This window comes from Anarhichas minor, unplaced genomic scaffold (genome assembly GCF_050575085.1).
Source record: "Anarhichas minor isolate MPS153535 unplaced genomic scaffold, ASM5057508v1 ptg000027l, whole genome shotgun sequence".
In the NCBI taxonomy this organism is placed as follows: Eukaryota; Metazoa; Chordata; class Actinopteri; order Perciformes; family Anarhichadidae; genus Anarhichas; species Anarhichas minor.
The window spans coordinates 8,176,042-8,189,389 of record NW_027466473.1 but is presented as its reverse complement, the minus strand read 5'-3'; the positions used below and the strand labels follow the sequence as shown (position 1 = coordinate 8,189,389).

The 13,348-nt window shown below is 40.5% G+C and overlaps 1 protein-coding gene across 1 annotated transcript; it reads right to left on the bottom strand.

Moving 5' to 3' along the window:
• Positions 1-62: 62 nt before the first annotated feature.
• LOC142959839 (V-set and immunoglobulin domain-containing protein 1-like) lies at positions 63-4,718 on the bottom strand. The gene is made up of 7 exons (XM_076101328.1): positions 4,676-4,718; positions 4,390-4,550; positions 3,161-3,368; positions 718-873; positions 482-598; positions 244-388; positions 63-159 (listed from the first exon to the last, which is right to left on the bottom strand). Exons 1-7 carry the CDS (start codon positions 4,716-4,718, stop codon positions 63-65), a joined length of 927 nt encoding a protein of 308 aa, XP_075957443.1.
• Positions 4,719-13,348: the final 8,630 nt, after the last annotated feature.

Here is a 13,348-nt window from a genome sequence, read left to right as displayed (position 1 = left end):
CCGTATGCCAAAGACTGGACATCCTGTTCAGGAGAGTGTACGTTGCTCCGGGTCTTTTTTTTTTAGGCTTGTGGCTCATCTCCCTCAGCATGGAGGTTGCTGGCCGGGGTTGCCACGGTAACGCTATCTGAGGCCTGCTGGGCCTGAGGAGCGCTCCTCCTGGTGGCAGAGAGTCGGTGTCACACACTTAAAAGTAGGAATGACATGGTGAAATGCAACATCATCGAGAATCTAAAGTCTTACTTCATCTCATTGGCGTCTGATGGGTTGACCCGTTTGTATCTGCGTTTCTTCAGAGTGTGAGCGATGAACCACACCACCAGAAGGATCAGGACACACCCGAGCAGCGCGCCGATCACGGCACCAGCAATCACTCCATCTTCCACTTCTGTACAAACACAAGTGAATATAGTCATTTTAGTAGTTGTGTTGATTTAAATATTTTAGTCAATATTCTCAAAAACCAAAACTGTAAACATACCAGGACTCAGCTCTATAGTGCATGTTGAAAATCCCACCGCATTCGTAGCGGTGCACTGGTACTCCCCAAACTCAAACTGGGATATGTTTCTGATTTGCAGTACTCCAGTGTCGGTTACTGAAGAAACAAGTGCACACTTGTGGATAAAAAATGACGACTGTGCACATGTCCACAATCACAAATAGACACACACACACACACACACACACACACACACACACACACACAGTACTGACCTCTTCCCAGTACAGGCCTCCTTGTCTTAGTCTGATCCAGTCTGATCCAGGTGTATTTCGGGTTCGGGCTCCCACGCTCACTGTGGCAGGTCAGAGTGACCAGGTGACCCGATTCCACGTCACCGTGGACCGAGCAATAAGGAGCAGAGGGCTTCTCTGACAGGGGACAAAGAGGACGCATGAGGGTGACTTTATATTTAGTAACTCTACCTGGGATTATTACGAAGCACATGTTTAATCAGGAGAATATATTTCATACCATTATGCTATCATACTATTTCAGAAAGAGCTTCGGACTGAATTGATCCTGAGCTGTTTGGTAGAACAATTTGTGTCACACTAAGAGTAATATGTTTATGCTTTACTCAGACCCACCAGTACATAATTTGAAAGAATACTCCAGGCCAAGTGTACTTCAAAATCCTAATTAAGTAAAAGTCAACATTCAAATCTGGGGATCTTGAGATAATTAATGAGGGTTGGAGACAAGATAAAACAATGCTCTGCGACCCAAATACTGTATGTATTCACTTTTTGGACTTTTCTTTCTTTCTCTTTTTATGATATATTTTGATAATTTTACCTCTTCGAGCCTGCAAGAATTATTTAAATAAAATCGATCAGTTTAAAGGGGAAATCAGTCTCGCTAACAAGTCTTAGACATCTGAAAAGGCCACAAGCCAAAATGGTCTCTAACTATGCATTGTACCTTATAAGCACATCATTTAAAGTATTGATCTGAAAAGTAACTAGTAACTTTATCTGTCAATTAAATGTAGGGGGCAATATATTTAGATATGTAGTGGAGTTGAAGTATAAAGTATGAAATATTCAAGTACAGTTAGTAAGTGAACTGAATTTGCACCACTGCTGTAACATTGGCTCATGCTATCCTGCATATTTATTACAATCCAACAGTTTCTGCTAACTCATTTGATTGGTCAAAGAATAAATCAATAGGGTTTTTTAATACTGCCAGCCGCTCTTTATTTCTGTTTATTTGCACAGAATTGTTGGATTCTGGAGAAAAGTGTATAAATCTGTGTGTCTTGTGGCACAGACAATTTACAGATTTGAGTTTGATAAAATGACAAATCCTTTGCTTATTGTTATTCAAACATTGTGTCCGTCCATTAGTCATCCCGAGGCAGGAAGTGTGTTGGGAGTGGCCTTACAACTCCCGAGCTGATCCCCACGGTGCCCACCAATCATTATGTTATCAGCGTAGTATTTTCACAATAAGGGTAAAGCTCACAGACTTACTTGTAATCCATGATGGAATCCTCCCTCTCTTTTCAGTATTATCATAATTCTATGTACCAGTAAGTGATGATGGAAATCTTTCATCCCCTGATAATCAGCATGAGGACATTCATACATATTCACGCAGCACTTAAGTAAGCGTTACATCCAGAAGCTGCCCTGCAAACATTTTCATAAAGGTTATGAAATCACAAGACGTGTGTTTTGCATGCAGCGGATGCTGATATATGTTCTGTATGCAGAACAAGGGTGCAGTCACAGTCCTCCTCTAATTTACAACACTGACAATGAGGAGACTGCTGCAGTAACCATGGAAACTACTGAGGATACCGAGGCCTGCGAGGTTGTCCCTGGTAACTCGGTGGATGAGAGGATTCAAGCTGAATGTAATTCCCCAATCGCACTATTCAGGGCCACTGCTTTAGTAGATGTGTTAATGTCACAACACTGATAATAGATACAGCAATCTCAGCACTAAAATATTTCTAAGTACTCTTGCTTCCTACAGTAACTCACACTGGAAAACACTTTGAGAGAGTAGCTTAGTCAGACATGAAGCCTTACTTTTACATAAAAAATATTGAGAAAGTCCAAAAAGACAAACGAGGAAGCAGAATTATTACTATGGAATTACAAAATGTGCATATACAGTATATTTAAATCCAAAACAAAACTTAAGTGTCAGTTAAGAAACCGACAGTGTGCTTTGGCTCTCCCATGTCAGGCAGCCACACCCTTAAGAGCAACAGAATAATGGCAGAAACACCAGCCTGAGGATCAGATTAGGGCCGGGTAGGGTTTTTTCTCATTGTCTTAACATTACCAGCAGCTCATGCTGTCAGATAACACTCAGGTCCAGGCCTGAACGCTAGTATGAAAGCAGAACATCACACCATGCGGACACAAACATTATCAGCTACTTCTGCATTCTGTCATAATGTAAATATTAAGCTGATACCGCTAACGGGTGTGGTCCATTAGTATGAAATCCCATACACACCCATTGTACACTTCTCTGGGCTGGATGGATGTGTACAGATCAGTACCGGTACTTAGTTATTTGACTACTTTTCATTCTACTTGAAGTAACGAACAATGGGTGAAAAAACAGTCTTCGAAGGTACCTTGATTATTTGTAAAGTACATTTTTTTTCACCCCTCTGGAGTTGATCAAACTTACCAAGGACATTCACAATGACATTGGCCTCAGACTCTCCGTCCACGTCAGGAAAGTTGTGAACCTGACAAGTGTAGACTCCGGCATCTGATGGTTGCATGTTGCTTATTGATATTGAGGCATTGCTGGTCTTGCCGGGAGAATAGGGAGGCTGAACCCTGCCTTTATAAGAGTCTGTGATGGCATCCTGTCCTGCCTGATAGTAATACACCTGAAAGCCAATTGCAACACATTAGACACGACAAAGACGCAAATGTTTCCATATTCTGTCCCTGTGTGGTACTCTGTGATTTCACAAAGACATTTTATTCAGTCTCTGCTGCCTAAGTTGCAAGGGACCATGTGCACTACTTTAAGAGCATTTTCTTTTAGTTGTATGAAACTGAACATTAGTAAGGCAGTTGGTTAAATTAGCATGGCCAGAAAAGAGATTTTTGTCGCTTATCATGAAAAAAAAAGTGTGAAAAAGTAGAAATAAGGTCCACAGGGCCTAAATGAATGACCTTTAGTGTAATTAAGTCCAGTGGATGGTACCTTTTTAATTAAAAAAGTAACTGCAGCTAATTAGAAATCAGTTGTCCTGTAAAGTCAAATTAAAACTCTAGTCTAAATAATAATCACACTCCTGCAATCATTCAGAATTGTGGGTTTTGTTTTGTTAATATGAAATCCGCTTGTATCTGATTTGGCAGTCACAGGCTTTGTTGTCTCATTGAGGTGTGTCTCCTGGCGGTTAGTCAAAAAACGCGGGATACCTAAAAAAATGCGCTAACCTGTGTACAAGAGGTGAAAGTTCAAGCTTTGGGATGAAGTTAATTTAAAGCACAAAACAACTAAAACTTTGCATATCTTCCAAAATGTTGAGTTCTTTCATTCGACCCCCCACCAGTGTGCCTCCAACAGGCCACGTTTTGGTGACGAGCTGTGATTTTTGTCTTGCATTTGCAAATGTGAAAGAAAAGTGACTGATGTCTTCACAATATCACTCAAATCTTTGTGCAGTCATTAAACAAACAATGCGAGCTACTGGATTTAAACTCAATATAGAGTGGAGAGGGTTGCTTTTATCTTCAATTTATGTCATTTGAAATATTCTGATACTCGTTTTTTTTTTACCAAAGAAGGAAGTGGCTAAACCTGATGTTACATTATAGAGCATCCCATCGGGTAATGCGACACATTTCAAGCACATTTGGTGCAAAGCTGTGATCTGAGCAGAAGTGTGTCTCTACCTGCTGTGGCGTCATGGTGGACGGTGAAACAAAGTCCCACTGGATGGTGAGGGCCGTGGTCTCCTCGGCAGACACGAACGTACATTGGAGCAAGGCACTCTCACCCATTGTAACGGTGACATGTTTCTGCGGAGTCCTGACTGAGATCAGTTCAACACATCCTGCAAAACAACAAGTTTAATCCAAAATCAAACATCACTCAAAGCACCGTGCAATTCAAACCTACACGTACAAACACTCTTACAAACACAGAATTACAAGAGGAAGACGCAGTAAATGTACTTACCTGTTATGCTAATAAGCACCAGCAAGCGCAGCGTGGGGCACATCTTCACACAATGTTGGAGTACACTCACAGAACTGAAATTCATGCACTCTCCACCACCAACTGACTTTTACTGAGCATGTTGATAACACATTGTTTGCATATCATTGTTTGCCAGACTGGGTGTGTGCACTCTGTTGTATTTCAAAAAGCAACAATTTAGCCGTTAATGATTTTGTGTGGGGGCAGATGGAAATAACTCCCCCTGTTCATACATTTATGAGTAACTCGGTGGGAATTGTAAATCACAGCAAATAAAGTTACAGTGTTTTCTTAGTAAATGCAGCCTATTGTTTGTGTTTGAGGTTGTTGACTCCATGAGGCAGGTTAGGACCACAGTGTGTTGTGACACTGATGGTTAATTCATTTTTCAGTACTTTGGCAGTAGTTTCACTCCAGCGCATCACTCCATCCTCCTTGTCTTGTAAGTCATTCTGGGTCAGGGCTTCTGGCGAAGGAATTAATGTAATTTAATCTCCACCTGGCCTTTATCGCTGGCCTCCAGGAAGTGTAAGCCAGAGCACTGCAACACGCTGCTTATCATTGGGGAGTTCACTCCCTGGCGCTGCCTACTTAATAAAGGCAGTTTCACCTTTGTCGTTTTCGCTCAACACAGCGTGGAGCACAATGCTGGCGGAGAGAGACAGTGAATCACACATGATTAATCGTCTATAATTACCAGAAGCTGACATAAGCGATTAACAATGTGAAAAATGTTGATCAGGGGTGACTGGAGGGGGGGGATAGGGCGGGATAGTGGATGGAGGCGTGTGGAGCTTATTATCTAGGAGACACTAACGCGATAGGATGGGAAGTGAGACGAGCTCGGTGTCTCAAGACTTCGTCTGAAGAAAACAACATGTGTTGGCAGCTGTGTGCTTGGGCAGAACTGTACTGTGTAACAACAAGGGGCACTCTTTAAATAAATGACATCAACAGGATGACTCACGAGCAGCTTCTAGACGAATCCATGAACAGTTGCCGGCATGAGTAAATAAGTGATAAGAGGGGGAGAGGGTGAATGAAAGTCAAGTGCTGGAAACCAAAAAGATTAAATAAAATAAGAAATATTGCAAACTTGGGGTTACATTTTGGAAATGCCGATTATCCATTCTGACATAAGTTCAATAAATGCTCCACTGCTGTATGGTTCCATTTTTTATTTCAGTGCAGTTCACACTGCCAGTGTATTGATATCTATCTGTGACAGCCTGCCACAGCGTACATATCAGATTGTTTAAATCCTGTATGTCATGCTTGCATGGTTTGGGTATGTGCTACTTTTTCCCCTTTGTAGAAAGTTATCATATCAAAACTAAAGTTTTGCAGGTAATCTGTCATAAACACAAATCAGGGCATCACCCAAGTTATTCAAATTATTTTACCGGCCACCACATTTAGCAATTTGCTTATAGGGACTACCAGAATTATTGAATATATCTCTATATGGATTCTATCTATCTATCTATCTATCTATCTATCTATCTATCTATCTATCTATCTATCTATCTATCTATCTATCTATCTATCTATCTATCTATCTATCTATCTATCTATCTATCTATCTATCCATCCATCCATCCATCTATCTATCTATCTATCTATCTATCCATCTATCTATCTATCTATCTATCTATCTATCCATCCATCCATAGTTTCAGTTACTTATTTGAATGTGAGTGGAGGACCGATGACGCACAGACCTCTCTCACACACTGATATTAAGGTTTCTGGGCCTGGAACTGTGTCCTACACAAACCTCCAGCAGGATTCAGTGCAATACCTCCACACACACTTATTCATCCACCCACTACAGCCAGTGTTTCCCCGTCAGCAGACTGCGAGGAGGTGTGAATCAGAGCTTTGGCTCAGAAGGAGCGAGTGTTTTCTTTCCCTTTACTTACAACAACAACATACAATCAAATATGTATCAGCTGATTATTGTCGCAATGTTTTTACCTCAAGTGGGCATTGGTAGCAGTATTGTTTGGTTGAGATACGTTATGGTTGCTATAAGAAACATTGGGATGCAGTTCAGAAGTTGGCCAGCAGATGACAGGCCAGGCTGTTGGATGTTGAGTGAGTGTGTGTGCGTGTGTGTGCGTGTGTGTGTTTGTGTTGTAGGGTGCAGGAAGCTCTGATGCTGATGGCAACAGAGCCAAGAGCACCACACACAGGCCTTACTCCTTCGCTTCTGCTCTCCTGCTCCCAACAGCCTTGGGGGAAAAATATATACATATATATTTATATACGGTATATATATATATAAATACATATGCCAGACATTTAGCATGAATTCACTTACTGTCCCTACAGGCACAAAGCAACCACACTACTTTAAAGAATAGTAATGGTACAAAACCAAATCATATGCGAGAACAAGACCACACAACCATAAACAGTCGTGTGCAACATCATCTGACTCGCACAACAGAAAAGGTCTCCTTTGCATTGCTTTTTTTTCTCTTCTTTGCACAAAAAGCCAAATGCAGTGAAACTGAAATATCATCTCACAATCAAATGCAAGCATGAAACACTGCTTTCACAAAGATAGACACAACGGTACAAATTAACCTATATATATATATATATATATATATATATATATATATATATATATATATATAAAGTGGTGCACAGGCTTCAGAGGCAACATCTCCTGATTGTTTTGTCATCTCTGAAATACAGTCTGTTGTTGGTGAAGGTGACCTGTCACGAACGTGTCAGAGGAAGAGAGCATGAAACAAAGGGCAGAGGAAGGGAGAAAGTTTACATCAGCAAACAGTCAAATTGACAGCCCGTCAGTGTTGCCTTCAAACTATAACTTTCATAAAGTGCTGGCAGTAAAAAAAGGAGAGAGCACATAGTTGACCCTTATTGGCAGAAAGAAGAATTACGCTTCCCTAAGACACATTATGTTCCCATATCCACACTGTCTAATGTCCTTTTTGATCATTTAAAATCTGTCCTTCGGTGAGTGCCTTCAATCCAGGGAAAATGCCAAAATAAATTGAAAAGCAGATTTGCCAGGAAAGTAGAATTGTATGCGTTTGACTTGTGATCTTATCACAATTTAAGTGAAATATTTCACTTGGCAAGAGGCAGTTTGTGTTTTCCACGCAGCATACCAAACTAATGTTTCAGGTGATTTTCGCATGTTTTCTAAATGTCTAATATAAAATACTGGAGAGAGATTTCAGTGTCTTAAAATGAGATCTTGTGCGCTGATTGATATTCATGGGATAATGCAAATGTGGGAGGGCAATGACGAGCTCAAATAAAGCCACGCAGTATCAATTAATTGTGAAAATTGACTTTGACACCGATTGCATGTGCACCTCCTTCATTGCACAATGTGCAGTGTTGGCATTTTCTTTGGCACATATATGTATAATCTCACCTTTTTCTCCTCCACCACCCTTTCCGCTATACCCTCGGATGTTCTAAATGATGCCCCCTGGGGGGGGGGGGGGGGGGGGGGGGGGTTTGGATTTAGTGGTTCAGCCGTGGCCACAATGCATAAAAGAGATGTGTCTTAATATTTTATCAGACACATTATGTTTCCACCCTTCTTCATCTCTTCACTATCTTTTCAACCCCTAAACAAGAACTCCATGGCAACCCAGATGAACATCCTGTAAAAGGAAAATAGATAGACACGCCGCGCTACAGGAGAGGCATGCTTGACATTTTATCATGTCAAAGATGATGCTTGAAGAATTTGTGATTTGTTTTTGGGGGGGGGGGGGGGGGGGGGGGGGTAAAACACTAACAGATTTAACTGTTTACTGATTAAATAATGATGATTTTGGTGGACGTTATCTATCCAGCTAATCCAAGAAAAAATGAGTGACAGCAATCCCTTGGAAACGGTACATCCTGTGCCTGGATGAGTAGCACCACTGTGTCTACAGCCTACATTCATGTTTGACATGAGCTTTGTTTGAAATACTGGATTGATTGTAAATATTGCACGGTTCTAGCAATCACGGCTGTAACACCAACAGCTCAGCATCGTTGACCATTTTGCATCGGTTTGAATCAGTTAAGACTATTTTTCTAAATCACACATGTGGCAGGAAGCACACGCATTCTAAGCCACAGAGCCAAAGCATCCACTGCTTTTTGGCCACTTTCTGTTTTTTTTATATATTTTTTTTACCCCCACAGTGAAACAGCCATCAATTCCTGACCCATGTTAATGCACCCTTTCAATATTTTATGTTTTTATATGGAGTGCTGACAATAGAACACAGAAATGGAAGGTGCATTTTGCCGGGCTACTTCCATCTTCTCCACAGAGCTATGCACTCCGATGCAGAGAGGGAAAGAAAGCAGAAAATTCAACGGGACTGTACGTGTTATTTTTAATCCACGCGAAACACAAGTGTTGAAATAAAGCAGCAGTAGTGTTCGCACATATTCTTGTTTTGTTGTTGTTTTCCAAAGGTGATTTACTGCACTTAGTACTGAGTTGTACAGGGTATAATTTGATCTTGATTTAATATAGGTTGATCTCTGTACATCCTTTCATGTTGGGCATATACTTTATATAGCTTAGCTCCTCTCAAGGTGAACTCACTTAGCAGTGTAATCAACTGTCAAAGTGCTCGGTGGAGGCAACTGAGAAGAAATGAAAAGAAATCAATTCGGTGAGACAAACCTGTGCATTAAATGTGCCTTGTATCTGAAGGAGGGCATGCCAGGAGAGGATCATTACACAGGTCACAGTTAGAGGAGGCTAAGCTTGATGAAATACACCGCACAACAACAAAAGAGCCTCGTAACGTAATACTGTGTACCCCGTGACAGTTTAGGCCAATAGATCTTCAGCCACATAAGCAAAACTCACAAACCACAGAAGTCCATCTACCTCATCTCTGTTTTAAAGATACATTCCAGCATTGTGACCAGATCCCATTTAAAACAGATCCAGTGTAGGTTTCAGATGGTCCAAATGATTCATCCGCAGCTCCATTACTGTATCTCTATTGGGGGTGTTGTTGCAGTAAACTCATATTCCCAAACAAGATGCTTTGCCATAACTTTTTATTACCTGCTCACACATTAGTGGCATTGATTCTTAACGTCCCCAGTTATCTATTAGGGAGTCAATTCATTTCTTGGAATCAATATTTGACCTCTGACCTCAAATCATTGTTGTTCAAGTTCTAGTATTAACAGAGCTATCCAAAGAGTAATTGTAGTTACTGATCAAATGTTTGACATATATTTCATGAAATAAAATCGTTCAATATTGCTTAAAGTTTTTTTTAAAGTATCACATTTGAGGAAGAATTCTAAAACGCATAAAACATCATGAATCTGACTAAAGGATGTATCCATTTTTAAACATTTTGTGTTAAGTACATTGGTACATACTTTGTACTGAACAGACTGGAAATTTAGAGAATGATTCTCTCCTCTCTTGACTGTGCTGCCGCATGCCTTTTCTTGCCCCGATGCATTATTTATAGTAAAACAGCTATGTCTCAAAAAAGAACTGATATGGAGCAGAAAAAAAGCAGAACTGGAGAAATACAAGAGCGAGGTAGGCAATAGCTATTATCTTAATGGCTATTTTGCATGTTTAAGGTTAGGCCTACAGCTTCTATCCAGCTTGGTATCTTAACCAAAACATTGTCCTTTTTTTTTCTACCAAGGCGACAAATACATGTTGGCATTTTAGTGTTTGAAAAAAGAAGAAGAAGAGTGCACCATTGTGCCTGTGAACGAGTTTAACATTGACAGCTTGTTGGAACCCTGTTTTTAATATCTTAAAATATTTTTAAATGCACAATTCGACTTGTCTGACTTGGCACAAAATTACAACAAATATTACAGTTAACTAGTGACAATATTATTTGGCATTTTGAATTAAATCAAATTTAGTAGTGCTGTTTGGAAATCCCAACGAACGTCAGCAACCCATCTTTTCTTTTGTCACTAAAGGTTTTTCACTTATACCGAAAAGTAGTTTGGTTTCCATTCCTTGCCCAACTTTAATGAAACAGACAGAACAGCACAATCCACCACGAGTCATGTCACAGTAAAAGCACAGAGCGCATTGGGGAACATTGTGGTTATGCGGTTTGCATCTTAACCGCTAGGCCACCAGGATGCCCCATCATGTACTGTCTTGACAAAAGTCATTTTCTATGTATCGTCCATCTATTGCAAATAGCTAAAATGTTATTAATTTCAATATCATTTTGATTGGAGAACATAGCCCTTGGTTTTTTGCCATGGCATCGGGATGGCAATGTGGGTTCACTACTTTGGTGCAGACAGAAATATCTCGAAAACTGTTAAATTTATTGACTTGGAAGTTAGTATTGACATCCATGGTGCCCAGAGGATGACTCCTCCTGACTATGGCGATCCCCTGACATTTCCTCTTGCACCTTGTGAAATATTGCAACATCTATTTGATGGATTGGCACAAAAATTTGTACAGACATTCATGATTCCAGATGATGTATTCTAATGACTTTGGTGATAATCAGGTCAAACGTTTAATTTGTCCAGTACATAAGTTTGTGACTTAATTTCTGCAAAATTACATTTCCATCAGCCTCAGCTGTACTTTGCTAATTAGCAGATGTCAGCATGCTAATGTACCACACTAAGATGGTGAACCTGCTAAACATCAGCATGCTAGTATTGTCATCGTGAGCATTGTGACCACTGTGCCTAAGCCTCACAGAGCTGCTAGCAAGGCCGTAGATGCTTAGTCTTGTTAAATCTCTCACTTATAGTAATTGCATTGAATATTTAATTGAAAAAAAGAGTTGGCGACACATGGGCTGGGTTTCTCCGTTGGATATTTAAAAAAAATCTAGCTTACTCTTGCGAGTTTCTCAAGATTACCAACCGTAGCTTAGAAATACTTTTAGGGTTTTATGAGTAAGGATTTCTAGGAACAGGCTTGGTAACATAACAAGCATTACATTTGATCTCTAATGCCTTGGACTGTATTGTGAAGTCATATTTCCACGTCATAAGAGGCTATTAGGAAGAAAACAAACTTGTATGGTAAATAATGCATCACCACATCCCACCCCTAAATCCATTCCCAAATATGCATACACATGGTGTGTATGTACACTCATATGTTTTCATACTGTAAATTGTAATTGTTGTTGCACACCAAGCTGCGTATGTGTCATTTGTATGCATGTGCACCATTCACACACAAGGCCCTGCTCCTAACGACATTGAAGTATTAGCGTCTGGGGATGTCACTGCTCCAAAATCATTAATGAAGCCTGGAACTGATGGCTATTCAAAGCCATCAATGCACAATTAACAACACATTCTGGTACGTGTTGAATTTGGTTAACAACTTAAAGCCTGATCAGTGTTTTTTCTGACCATATAAATTACAAATACACTGATATTCACACAGCAATTGCAGAGCTTGACATGTAAAGTACAACCACCCATCCAGTTTCTTAACTGCTTATCCTGTTATGGGTCACTGGGAACTAGAACCTATCCCAGCATGCATTGGGCGTGAGGCGTGGACATGTTGCCAGTTTACCACATAGCTAACACGCATGTAGACACATTCACACCTCCAGGCAATTTAGAGTCTCCTGTGGTCCTAGCATGTCTTCGAACTGTGAGAAGAGACCACAACACCCGGAGGACATCCACACAGACACAGAGTGAGCATGCTGAGAGCACACAGCGAGGCCCATGACATCCATATCTGGTAGAGTATATGAAAGATGAGATTTGAACTGTTAGATGTCTGTTTTCTAGACGTGTCTACAAACATTACTGATGTAAATAGAACTTAAACAGATGCAATTAATGACTTTGTAAATTGTCGATGTATTAAAGGGCCAGTGTGTAGCATTTAGGGGGGTTCTATTGGCAGAAATAAAGTATAATATTAATGACTATTGTTTTTGTCAGTGTTCAATCACCTGAAAAATAGAATCATTGTCTTTTTGTTACCTATGGAGTGGGTCTTGTTCAAGGAGTTGCACCGCCATGTTTCTGCGGTGCAGAATGGACACAATGGATTCACATTTTCGTGTTTTTGGTGCGGACCGCCATACGTAGTTCTCTAACAGGCTTAGCACACAAAGACGTTTCAGTTGGTCGCAATCTGCAACCTCAGCACCAGATAATGCCAAATCCTTCAAACTGGCCTTTTAAAAGCCCTGTCGGCTTAGTTGGAAGTGATAGCAGATACAAGTCATGTGTTTTGAATGTTGGTAGTCGGGGCAACTACTTTGTTTACATCTTTTAGTCGCAGATTGTGCTTTTAATTAGGTTGTCCCTTCACATAGGACTAGTGGGGGTAGAGGTTGCACCCAAAGTCCCTCAAACGACCTCTGCTATGAATCTATAAAATCAATGAGCTGGTTTGGACAGCAATACATTGTTTCCTAATCCTTAGAGGCTTTATGTGGGGACCATAATATGTCAAATGTCTTACTGGATCATTACTGTTCTCTGCTCCAGGTGCAGTCACTGTTCTCTTCACCTTCTCTTCGCCACCTAATATTGGCTGTGGTTCAAGCCCAGAGTGCATCCAGCATAAAAAAAGTCCAAATGTGTTACCATATATGGCGTCATGTCCTCCAACAGAGGACAAAAAGTCTCAGCAAAGAGTTTCAA

What these genes read in the sequence shown, in the direction of transcription:
- LOC142959839 (XM_076101328.1), bottom strand. Translation starts at nt 4,718, where the DNA reads ATGTGCCCCACGCTGCGCTTGCTGGTGCTTATTAGCATAACAG. An exon ending in GGTGCTTATTAGCATAACAG is followed by an intron (nt 4,551 to 4,675) that starts GTAAGTACATTT and finishes GTTGTTTTGCAG; the next exon opens with GATGTGTTGAACTGATCTCA. An exon ending in CACTATAGAGCTGAGTCCTG is followed by an intron (nt 389 to 481) that starts GTATGTTTACAG and finishes GTGTTTGTACAG; the next exon opens with AAGTGGAAGATGGAGTGATT.